General features: G+C 33.5%; 3 protein-coding genes across 3 annotated transcripts in view; 1 reads left to right on the top strand and 2 right to left on the bottom strand.

Moving 5' to 3' along the window:
• Positions 1–4,833: 4,833 nt before the first annotated feature.
• On the top strand, positions 4,834–5,565 carry LOTGIDRAFT_143360 (hypothetical protein; the record flags this gene model as incomplete). Its single annotated transcript, XM_009053843.1, has 1 exon — positions 4,834–5,565. The coding sequence occupies one exon, from the start codon at positions 4,834–4,836 to the stop codon at positions 5,563–5,565; it is 732 nt and encodes a 243-aa protein (XP_009052091.1).
• A 1,769-nt stretch (positions 5,566–7,334) lies between these two features.
• LOTGIDRAFT_174509 (hypothetical protein) lies at positions 7,335–10,689 on the bottom strand (the record flags this gene model as incomplete). The annotated part of the gene is made up of 2 exons (XM_009053842.1): positions 7,335–9,959; positions 10,261–10,689. 2 exons carry the CDS (start codon positions 10,687–10,689, stop codon positions 7,335–7,337), a joined length of 3,054 nt encoding a protein of 1,017 aa, XP_009052090.1.
• A 175-nt stretch (positions 10,690–10,864) lies between these two features.
• Positions 10,865–11,447, bottom strand: part of LOTGIDRAFT_174508 (hypothetical protein) — a gene marked incomplete at both ends in the record, with an annotated part of 2,277 nt that continues 1,694 nt past the window's right edge. The window contains one exon of the mRNA XM_009053841.1: positions 10,865–11,007. Within this exon, the coding sequence (XP_009052089.1) occupies positions 10,865–11,007 (143 nt within the window). The remainder of the gene's footprint in view (positions 11,008–11,447) is intronic.

The raw sequence follows: 11,447 nt of genomic DNA, 5'->3' as shown, positions 1-11,447 counted from the left end.
GAGGGTTAGTTGAAAGGTATTTTAATAACCATAAAAAGCTGTCAGGGTACAGAGGGCATTATTAAAAGACAGAGGTCAAGGTGATTTCACTCGTTTAACTCAATGTATCTTATGGAGCGCATGCCAACTTCAATGACTTTGCTATAATGAAATAAATGAGTTGAGATTTTGAGAAAAAAAAAAAAAAAAAACCATAGAAATAGAGCTAGGTCACAGTTGCATCTTATTCAGAATTGGACCGAGAGAAATCGAGCTAGTATAGCAACTAAAATTTGGTTTTGAAAACAGTAAAACAAGTGCCAACAACCAATATGGATTATTTACGAAAAAGGATTTGTTAGGCTACAATGTTTGAAAGAAATGTAAAAAATCGTTCCATTTGTGAGAGAGGCAAGTATTATTTTTTATATTTATGTAATTCGTGACTTCCAAGTTTTGTTTAACTATTTGTCTTAATAATTTTATTGAAATTTTACCGTCAAATTTACTTTTATAAATAAAGTGTTTTATTATAAGAATGAGCCAGTTTACCATTTTATGGTCTTCATCTTTTAAGTCTTCAAAAACTCCGAAGATTATTGCCTCCTTAGTGAAGTTCAGATTTAAGTTTATCAGTTCACGTAGCCAATTTCGAAAGATATTCCAAATTGGAACGACTTGTTGGCATTCAGTAAATAAATGTTTTAAAGATTCTCTTTCTTTTTCGCAGTAGGAGCATAGATCATTATCTCTTATTTTTATCTTTTTCAGGAATGTATTGGTATTTAAGATTCGATGTAAAATTCGGTACTGAAACCATTGTAGTTTTGAGTCTGAACAGCATGTAAATGGCAAGGAATATATTTGGTTCCAATTACTGTTGTCAAGAATGAAACCGTTTTTTAAGTACTTTCTTTGTGCACATGGGGGTTGGGTATAAATCGCAGAATTAAGTATTTCTTTCAGATTTCTTTTACCAGTTAATTTGAAATTTTGGAAGTACAGACGGGGTCATAATTTTCATTTAAATCAAATTTTTTGATAGCCCGTAGGTAGCGATTCATGATTTAAAAAATTGGTTTTCAAATTAAACCTTTGTCCTAGTTCAATGTAATTCATATATTCATTATTTGTATCTTTTAGATCACGAATAAAGAGGATATTTGCAGATATATAATTTGGAAAAGCTATTGGTTTGTTGTCAATTTTTATTTGAGAGTTATACCAGATAGGGGAATTGTTGATTTCAGTTATTGTTTTTGGAAGAGAATTTTTTTGGATTAGTAGCCAGCTTTGTAAAGTATCATGCCAGAAAGAATTTTTGATTTCGAAAAGTTTTTTCTCAATAAAGTTGTCACCAAAATTGATTATTGAGTTGAAGGAACAACCAACCGAAGACTCAAATAATTTTGACCATAGGGCATCTGTATTTAATAGTCTGTCAATCCAGGTTAATTTCATTAATATGTTGAAATTGAATATATTAATCATTTTTAGACCTCCCTTTTCGTAATTTTGAACAACAATTGATCTTTTAATTCTGTCTGGCTTATTATCTCATATAAATTTGAAGAAAAGCTGGTTTACGTATTTAAAATAGTCATTAGGTGGGTCAGGCAGAGAGATCAGAAGATTTGTTATTTTAGGTAAGACAAGAGATTTAATAACCGTAATCTTTCCAATGATTGTCAGTTTGCGCCTTTTCCATGCTGTGAAGACATTTTCCATGTCAAGTAGTTTTTTATAATAATTTTCATCATTTAGATTAGTTGTTGAGAAATGCACCCCAAGCAGCTCAAATTGAGTGCAACCCCACTCCAACTTCCACCTCGAGTGATGGTATACATCTTTAGAATATTTTTTGGATCCTAACCATAAGACTTTTGTTTTTGAGAGATTTATATTAAGGCCAAAAAAAGATTCAAAATAGTCCAAGGTCAGCATGGTTTGTTTCAATGTTTCAGGAGAGCCATCAAGAATGAATGTAGTGTCGTCTGCGTATTGTGAAAGAAGAAATTCCTCATTATTTATAGTAATTCCTTTTATATTCTTATTGCTTTTGATTAAAATAGTTAAAATTTGCACACATATTATAAAAAGGTATGGTGAAATTGGATCACCCTGTCGGCATCCGCGTTCAAGATTTATGCAACTTGAAAGAAAACCGTTTTGTAATATTGTTGATTTAATATCATTTTGAAAAATTTGAACCCATTTTTTAATGGAAGACTGGAAATTGAAGAAATTTAATGCTTGTAGGATAAAATCCCATGAGATCGAATCGAAAGCTTTTTCAAAATCAATAAGTAAAATCATTCCTGGTTTGTTCTTTTCATTTACGTAATTCATTATGTCATAGATTAATCTTATATTTTCACCAATGTATCTCCCTTTTAGGAATCCAGTTTGCTCCTTACTATATACAGATATAATTTTATCCTATTGGCAATACAACCTGATGCAATTTTATATACCGTGTTTAATAAGGTAAGTGGTCTCCAATTTTTGAGGAGGTGTTTAGGTTTATTTTGTTTAGGAATTAATGTAATTAGATCTAGTTTCTGTACCTCAGAGAGTTCACCTTTTTCATAACAAAAATTTATTGCTCTGATGACAAAGTGACCAATGTCCTGCCAAAAAAGTTTAAAGAAATCAGCTGGCAAACCACTTGAGCCGGGGGAGCGCTCATTTTTCATATTTTCAAGTACTCTTTTGGCCTCCGAATAAATTATCTCCCCTTCTAGTGAAAGAGCTTCATAATCTGTCAATTTGCTAAAGTCAATAGTGGACATCTTTTCTGAAAGATTACTATATGGAATTTGTTTTGTTTTTTTTTCCTTAAAGAGTTTCTTATAAAAAGATTCAGTTTCAATCAAAATTTCACTTTGTTTATGAATAATAGAGTTATCATCCTTTTCCAGGCGGCTGATTAATTTATTATAGTAGTTTCTGGACTCCATACTACAGAAGTATTTGGAAGGTTTTTCGCCCTCTTCAATCCAAAGGGCTCTTTATCTTATAAGGTTGCCTTTCAAGTGGAAGTTTCTTATTTCAGTAAGTTCCTTTTCAAGGGGTTCTAGTTTGTCAATCTTTTCTAAACTGGTCAAATTTACATTATTTTCGATATCATTCATTTATTTTATCATTTTTTTTCTTTTTCATTTTGATTTTTCTTTTTGAAGATTGAATAAGAAATGGAAGCGCAAGCTCTTGGATCTGTGGCAAAATTAGGAGTAAATATAAGCGATGCAGTGAAAAAATCTGACGAACTTAAAGAACTGCAGCTAATAAGAGAACTAAGAAATAAGAGACTAGAACGGCAAGCCCTAGAAAAACAAGGAAAAGGGTTAAAAATCATTGGATAAAAATGGCAAGCAAAAATTACAGATTGGATCCAATCTTTCAATTGTATGATCCGATTCAATATTCGTTCAACAAGAAGAAAGAGGATTACGTAATCATCTCACCATCAGTAGGGACAAAGACCCAAATAAACGACGGAGGAAGAGTTACCTTTGAAATTAATTCGTTGTCCAATTGGTTGCTGCTTTCCGATGCCCATTTCCGATGCGATTTCAAAATCAAAGACGCCACTCAGAATCGAGTTCCACAAACCAACACGACTTCTTTCCGTCTTTATTCAGACAAATGGTTTTGGAAGCTGGTTCAAATAGAAACAATTAAACACCCCGGGGAGTTTGACACAATGTTGAAAACGGTTCTATATCCCAAAAACTACGATTCAGTTTCGGGATGGATTCCCGATGTCGGTGACGGAGAAGTTTTAAAAGAACCGGTTAGAACTGTAGCAAATGACGCAGATCTTGCTAGGATAAGGATAGTTGCTAGAAACACACTGGAACGAGCGCTTCAATACAACAATGTTGTCGAGAACAACAGGTGGGGTAATTACGTAAATTGGAAGTTGTATCCTTTATTTGATCCCTTGGAACACAGAAAGGTTTCCATAGGTTTGCCGTATAAAATTCATTTGCAAAGAGAAATCAACGACAACAAGATATTCTTTGGTGAAAACAACTCTGACGCAAAATTGGAAATAACGAATATCCAACTTTACATACCGGTAATCACTCCTTCCGTAGAAGTGGAAACGAGAATATTCAACTCTTAATCCAAAGACATCGAAATTGCTTTTCTTCGTCGTAGCACGGTAGGTAGCATGACTTTAACGGGAGAATCCACCACGTGGCCAATCACCAACACCGTCAAACCAGCGAGATATCTAATGGTCGGTTTCAAAAATTTACCAGACTCTCAGACAAACAACAACAACATTTTCAGAGTGGCATAGAACCATATTCAATGTGCGAATTGTTTGGAAATACTCCTCAGTTTGAATACACCGATTTTTCACTCAATCATCCAATTTTTTGTTTCCATCTGTCAGCTCATCAAGAAGATCTTTTCAAAACAGGGGTAAACATAAATATTCACATTGAAAAAACACAAGGAGATGTAACCGGCTACTGTTTATTGCTGGAAGAAGGAAAACATGGGGCTGCTGGGATAGCCAAAGCTGTCAACGATAAGAAAGCTGAAGCCGCTGCAAACGCCGAAGCACGTAGACACAATTTGGCAATGGAAAGAGAAGCACGAGGAGGTTCGGGAGTAGGGACGGTTAAAGAATTCGGACAAAGATTTGGCGAAGAAACCAAGAAAACCGTTAAAGAGGGATTAAGCAAATTAATAGATAAAATCGACACCGGAGAAATGAAGGTCAAACACAAGGGCGACGCCATATTTTTTAAAAACATACGTTCGGGCGAGGGAATCTTCCTTTCAAAGTATAAAGGCAACGGGGTGATTTTTGGTACGAAAATGTAATAAATAAAAATGGGCAAAAAATTTAATCATTCAGAAATATTTCCTAATAACCCAATGCTCATGTGTATATGCGGTAGTTCCGGTTCTGGGAAAACTCATCTCACTTTTAACATGTTGACAACACCAAACCTTTTAGATTTCGATTCTCTGTATATCTACACAACAACACCAGAGCAATCGTATTATCAATTCCTCAAAGCTTTGGAATATTTACCAAAGAAAGATGTTCAAGACATATTTCAATATTACGAAGAAAACGAAGAAGAGGTGGAAATAAAAGATATCATAGAAAACTTCATTAAATCAAAGAATCCATCTTTAAATCCAACGGATATAAAAGTTTTTCTTACGAAAAATGTTAATGATCTAGACTTGTCTAATATTGATAGCAATCGAAAGAACTTAATATTGTTTGACGACTGCGTAGCGCAAAGAAATCAAACTGTTCAACAAGAATTCTTCACCAAAGGAAGACATCACAACTGTCACTGCATATACCAATCCCAATCTTTTTACGAGATGGATTCTATGTTCATTAGAAAAAATGCAAATTGTTTTTTATTATTTGAATTAAACGATAAAGATTTATCTCAAATCATTCAGTCTATAAATCACGGAATGGATAGAGATACATTTAAAAAGGTTTGTAAAGCTCAATGGAGAAACCCAGATGATCATGGATATGTATTTGTAAATACTAGAAAACCTGCGGGAGAAAGAGTTATGATCGATATATGTTAATTTTATTATTTTAAAAATGACGGATTGGAATAATTTTTTAAAAAGAAATAGAGAATATATCAAAGCTAAGAATAAAATAAAGACCCAAGTTGAAAATAACAGATTACAACAACTCGGATTAACAGAAAATCTACAAACTCTATTTCAACCCATATTAAAATCTCAAGAGGATATTAAAAAGAAATTAGCTTTAGAACCCACGCCTCCTATAGAACCCAAACCGATTGAATATAATGGTATTATAATTAGGACATTAGATGATATAAAACGTCTTTTTTCAAACCCTGACCCAGATTTACCAAAGAGCATTTCACCAATCGTTGAAAATCAAGGTTTATTGTTTAATGGATTTAGAATTATATTTAGTCCAAATTCCCCTTTATTCAAAATCGACACAAAAGACTTTATATTTACATTAACGAAAGGATTAATAGATTTAATGAATGGCGAGGATGTTGAAATTGCCGATTACAAGGATTTAGTTGCATACTCAAAATTTCTACATGCAATAAGAAAGTCAGGACCCGAAACAAGAAGATTGAAAGAAGTTGATTTTTAGATAACAAAAGTTATTGAGGAAGAGGAATCAGATGATTATGCAGAAGATTATCCACCAATCATACAAGAAATAGACGAATTCGATGATATGGTGGCATCTGGACCAGGCATAACGTTTTTATCCGACGACAATAAAGAATTGCTTAATAGATTAGAAATAATATTAGCGGCCATGAAGGAAGGTCATCGATCGGACAGACAATACAACGAAGTCAATGCCATATTAAAACGGCTTTTGGAGAAAGAAATCATCACTAAAAAAGACTATATAAACGTCATTAAAAATGTCCAATAAAGAACAATTGTTCGTTATCACCTCGAATAAACCAGACATCAAATTGTCTCTAGACTACGAGTATGAACTCGATCGCAATAAACAGTACGAGCTGGGATTAAAGTATTTCTCCATTTACAATTCCATTAGAAACATCAACGAAAAAAACAATCAACTAAAAATATCGACGGATAACGGAGTTACGTTCGAAACCATAAGCTTACTACCGGGGAGCTACGAAAACGTAGCCATCAACGATTACCTATCCGAATACGCAGGAAGCGTGAACGGCAAAAACAATATCGAATTCGAAGGTAATTTGAATCTGAACAAAATAAAACTGATCTTGAGAAATAACAGTCAAGTTGATTTCAACGTAGAAAATTCGTTGAATGCGTTACTAGGGTTCGATAAAAGAATATACGCGCAATCGACATTGGCGCCGCACAAGGCCAACATCGAGAACGACATCGACGTGATCAACATTCACTGTAATTTGATCAACGGTGGATTTTTCAACAAGCACAAACGCCAAATCATATACAGCATACCGACTTTTACGGTGCCGATCGGATGCAGTATTATAGAGAAACCGTTTCAAACGACCTATTTACCAGTCAATTCTTTCATGATCAAAGATATAAATCTGGAAATCAAAGACGGTAAAAACGGGTTCATAGACTTTGGCAACGAAGAAATTGTCATTCAACTTCATTTAAAACAATCTTCATTCTCTTCTTGATTAGAAAGATAATCGAAATCATCAAATTCATAGTTTTCGTCAAAACTATACTCATCTTTGTCGTTGTAAGGATACATAATTCCTTCACTGTTTGGTGGTTTTCTTTTAACATTATTCAAATAACTTCTAAAAACTTTAGTTTGTTTATCATTTGGAATAACTACTCCATTGGTGAAACTTTTTTCCCATGGTTTATTAAATTCGTTCGACACATAAATGTCCGCTTGCTAATTGAACGTAATCTTCTACACTTATCTTATCATTAGAATAACCTTTAAACGTTTTCTTTTCTTTTAAGACACCATCAGAAGTCAAAACGATGTTGTATTTGACTTTTGGTGCTAAATATAAACCAAATATAATTCCACCGTCACCGTAATCGTTTTTACCTTTGCAATAGTCTTTTTCGGAGACCAAACCAGCTCTGTTTAGTTTTTTCCACTTTTTGGATGAAATATACAAACTATCGGTGTCGGTATAGTATATTTCGGGTTTATAAAATCCATTTATGACGTCAATGAAATTGTTCATTATTTTTTTACTGTGAGATAAAACGAATGATCCCAAATGACTAGGTGTTAGTCGTGTAGATTTACTATCTTCGGTAGTAATATCTTTTTCTTCAATTTCTGTTTCAACAATATATTCAGTATCATTAATTTTCTCATAGGTTTTAACGCGTGAATCAAAGTTGGCCTGTAAAGTTGCTTCATTCCATAAATGTCTAGTTGTGAATATATCTTTCTGAATTGATTTACCATACAAGGAATTACCTAATAATTTCATGCAATTACCACCCACGATATTACCTTCTTGTTTATATTTATTTCTTAAATCTCTCAAAATTAAAATATAATCTCTATAGGGTGGAGTTTTAAAATTTTCTTCGTAAACTATACCATCTAATTTTCTAATAATTCGTCCACCGGCTTTCACTATTTCTTGAATATCGACCGATGTTAAAACGTCGTGACAGAAACCATTTCTGAACCTGATTTTGTTACCAGTTTCCTTTTTACCTTCTTTATTCGTGAAAGTGATTTTATCTTTAGCTGGTATCGGTTGGAAGAACATGTTTTTGGGATAGTCAAACCACACTGTTAAAATAGCTGTTCTAGGTCTGAATTTTTGTTTATTGAAGAGTTTTACAAATTCTTTTTCTTCTTCTGGTAGAAACGGTCTTCCACTTTCGGCTCTCGGATATTCACTGTCTAAATCCGACATGGCGGAAGCGTATAAACCGTTAGCATCAAATGCCATTAGTTTAGTACATTCTATTTTTTTAAGTCTCGAATGAACTTCCGTTTTGTCTTTTGTGCTTGCGCTGTATTCTTTGAATAAATCAATTATGTTATTACTTTCACTTTGTGAAATATATTCCTTTAATACGTTACAAATTTCATCCATTTTGTTCGTTTCAAATGATTTTCTATTTGCCGAAACTCTTCCTCCTTTAATAGATCGTCTGATAAAATTTCTTATAAAAGGATTTGTGTGCGAATAAATTTTTTCTATATTTTCTTTTTCGGTATGTTTCGCAACCATTCTAGTAGTTCCATACCATTCTTCTTCCACCATTTCTTTATCGTAATGATATAAATAATACCAACCCTTTAAAGATAAAGATGGAGCTGTTAGATTATTGGACATATTCTGGTTTACAACTTCTTTCGTGACTTGGTTGTATTTTATCAAACAAGCTCCCAAACAGAGAGTGTCTCTCTTGGCGTAAGGTTCCCATTCGTGTCTCAATTCCTCCCAGTTGTCTCGCGTGTATTTAGCGATATCTACGTCGGCAATCTTTCTCAAATTCGCGGGAAGATTGGAAGAATTTCCCCATGCAGCCAAACTAGAGGATTCGTGTTGATAGGAACACGTGAAATTAATATGTTGTAAATAATTACCCTTTATTTCTTTCTGTCTTTTCCATTTTTTCTGTAAATCTTCATCCGTGTATGGATTAGATAAAGGAAAAGATAGAATTCCTCTGGGTGTTTTTAAAGGGCAATGCGTTAGTTTTTTTGCATTTTTAAGCACGATCCAGTTGTCGAATCCACTGCCGTTATGAGAAATTAATATTAATCTCTTTCTATCATATTGACCTAAATATTTCAACATTTGATCGATGCAATCTGTACCTACAAATATTTCTACTACATTCATTAGATTATCATAAAATTCTTCTGGAATGGGATCTGATGACTTTAAATCTGGAAAGAGATTATTTATTCTGTTTAACATTTTCCTTAGTTTTTCTAAATTAATTAAAGTGCAGGCATAAGGAATTGCGCTTCGCGTACCTTTTTCTGAATACGTTTCGCAATCCCAAGCGAATAACGCATCATCACTCATACTCGAAAGCACGTTTAGTTTGAGAGGTGAAACCTGTGTTACTGCGTTGTCGTCTCTACACGTTTTCCACACCTGTTCGTAATTGTCTTCTATTTCTTGAATTCCCAAACTTTTTTGGCTTCTTTTAATCAAACAGAAATGCGAGTTGTGTAAGTACAAAACCCAATCTAATTCATCGTGAACGTCTCTGGGGTGAAAATGTCTGTTTTTGGGATTATAAATTTGAAACGAAGTGTTAAATTTCTTGTTGAATTCCTTCATTCTAGCACAAGTCATCACTCCTTTTCTATTTGCTTTTGAAAACCCGTTGATGTATTCTTGAAATTTACACGTTAAATCTTTGTTCAAAACACGATTGACGCATTTGATAAAACAGTGACCATCTGTAGGTATGTAACAATTTTCGCCTTCGAAGAAGATCAGTTCCTCCTCTACCAACTCTCGATCTTTTGATTTCTTGGAAATTGTCTTTCATTGAAATTATTTTTCCTGTAAAATACCAATCGGAAGCATCGGATTTGTTGTCCATATTTGAAAAGATATTGTGAAAAGTTTTGGCATTGAAACCGAGGAGTGACATGTATTGTCTGTGATTCCCTTCCTCGACTATCTCTCCATCTATTTTAATTTGTCCTTTGAATGTTTTAAATTTATCAGAGATAGCCTTGATAACATCGGAAAATAGGGCGTTTACTATCAATGTTTCATCAAGTTCGATTTTATTCATATTTTTTTAAGTGTATATTTTTGATTATTTCTTTATTTTGACCGCTGACATTTCTGTATGGAATTTGTCCAAAATTTCATTGAATTCTTGTAATTCTTCAACTGTTATGTTCTTGTCTTCTCTCGATCTTTCGAAAAAGATGTACAATTGATTAAGATACATATTCAAGATATCCGTTTTCTTCTTATAATGAGCTTTCTTTTTGCTCGTGAAACCTATAGCAATCAAGTCACAAGATGAAGTTTGAATAGCAGTAATTGTGGCTAATACAGTTGGGACAAGTACAGGAACCATTAATCCACCAGTCACGGCCGTTGCAAGTGTTGTTCCTATCGTTAGAACTACACTCGCTGTTTTGAAAACAGAATCGATTCTACTCCATGTTTTCCTGCATGAATTGTACTGTCTCAACTTTATTTTCAACTCTTCTTGTTTGTCTATCATGTATTGTTGTCTGCTTTCGAGTTCCATTTTTTAAGTCGTTAAATTAAGTGAATTTCCGATAAATGGAACCACGGAATATCGTATAGAACGTACTTGTTTGGCCTAGCATTATTATATTTGCGGGTATTAAAAGTAAAAACATTTACGCGTACTAACGACATTTCTTTTTTCGTATGGTCCTCTTTAAGATGATAGGAATATTTTATTTTTTCTTGTTTATCTTGGCTCTAGAAATAAAACCACCACCTTCAAGGATGGAGTCGGAACCCTCGGCAAACCATAAATGTACTATAAACTCTCTTTCTTGTCGACTTTTATGAACATCGATCGAGGTGTATTTTCCACCTAAAACAAAATACAGTTTTACGTATTCAAAGTCTGTTGTTCGTAAAAACTCGTGACTGCTCGATTCTATTGGCCCGGGTACGTATACGGGTATTATAAGTGATGGTGGAATTTTGACAATGTTGGTTAATGGTGGATTTTCCGTCTCCAATATCATATCCAAATCTTTGATTCCAATGATATCCTTATCATTTTCTACTTCCATTTTAAAGGTGTCTACATATTTACCATTTTTCGTTTCAATTTCCTGATCCCTTTTATCAATCAAACGTATATTCTCTTCCAAATTACCATCATTGAATAATGAAATATGTTTGACGCCCTACCGGTTTGTTTGAAGACTACTTTATTGACTTTAACCTTCATGGGAAACTCTATTTGAATCAGACAATTACCTCGAAAAGAAAACTCTTGCGTTTCGCCGATATCGAATACGTTTT

Source organism: Lottia gigantea (assembly GCF_000327385.1).
Source record: "Lottia gigantea unplaced genomic scaffold LOTGIsca_200, whole genome shotgun sequence".
NCBI lineage: Eukaryota > Metazoa > Mollusca > Gastropoda > Lottiidae > Lottia > Lottia gigantea.
This window is presented reverse-complemented; position numbering and strand designations above follow the sequence as displayed.